The sequence below is a fragment of the Trypanosoma grayi genome (genome assembly GCF_000691245.1).
Source record: "Trypanosoma grayi strain ANR4 Tgr_2370_V1, whole genome shotgun sequence".
NCBI lineage: Eukaryota > Euglenozoa > Kinetoplastea > Trypanosomatida > Trypanosomatidae > Trypanosoma > Trypanosoma grayi.
In genome coordinates this window covers 33-791 of record NW_008827988.1, presented here as the reverse complement: position 1 = coordinate 791, position 759 = coordinate 33, and the positions used below count along the sequence as shown (strand labels likewise).

Sequence of the window (759 nt, the reverse complement as noted above, 5' to 3'; positions counted from 1 at the left end):
CGCGTCAGCAGCACATTCTGTACGTCGAAGAGAGCGAACAGCTGCAGGATCATCATCAGCAACGCACTGACAAAGGTAAGTTCTTGTTCAACGCAGTTCCCCACACGTTCTCCTAACTTGCCAATTGCCTCAGTCCTGTTTGTCTCGTTGTTGAAGATGACTCCCACAGTTCCCATGTCGTTCCACTTCTCCACCACATCGCTGTAGTTGATGAGGCCCATCGCATTGCAGTCACTCACCACCGGCGCGGCGAGCCCGAGGGAGTGGGCCACGAGGAACATCGTGATCACCAGCAGCGCGGAGAGGAGATACAGCAGCCGGTACGCCTTGCGCGGGACAAAGTGCAACGCGACGTAGCAAATTGCCGTGACGATGGAGAAGAGGATGCCGAGAAAATGGGCAAATCCAGAGTGTTTGAAGCTGTGCTCGAGCGTAATGACGCGGCCGGCGCCAATCACATACAGAAGCGTGAAGATTGCCATCAGGACGGCGATGATGAGGGAGAGAAATTTACGCAGGAAGCCGCATACGACCGCCACACAGTCGAACGCCATGATCGTGTGGACAGGTGAGGCGAAGCAACGGCGGTGTGGAGTATGGCTGCTGATGCCAAGACGTGGGGTTTTCACTAGGACTGCCACAAGTAATCAACACGAACCACACACAACCGCATGCAAGGCGAGGAGGAAGAGCACAGCATGTCTTACAGGAAGAGAGCCGACAAGAGTAGCAGCAACCATACAAATGACAACCCACCAC

At 54.9% G+C, this 759-nt stretch overlaps 1 protein-coding gene across 1 annotated transcript; it reads right to left on the bottom strand.

Annotated features, from left to right (window-relative positions):
• Positions 1-2: 2 nt before the first annotated feature.
• DQ04_23701000 (hypothetical protein) lies at positions 3-554 on the bottom strand (the record flags this gene model as incomplete). The annotated part of the gene is made up of 1 exon (XM_009318182.1): positions 3-554. A coding segment is annotated over one exon (552 nt), but the record flags the coding sequence as incomplete, so codon positions are not given.
• Between the last annotated feature and the right edge of the window lie 205 nt (positions 555-759).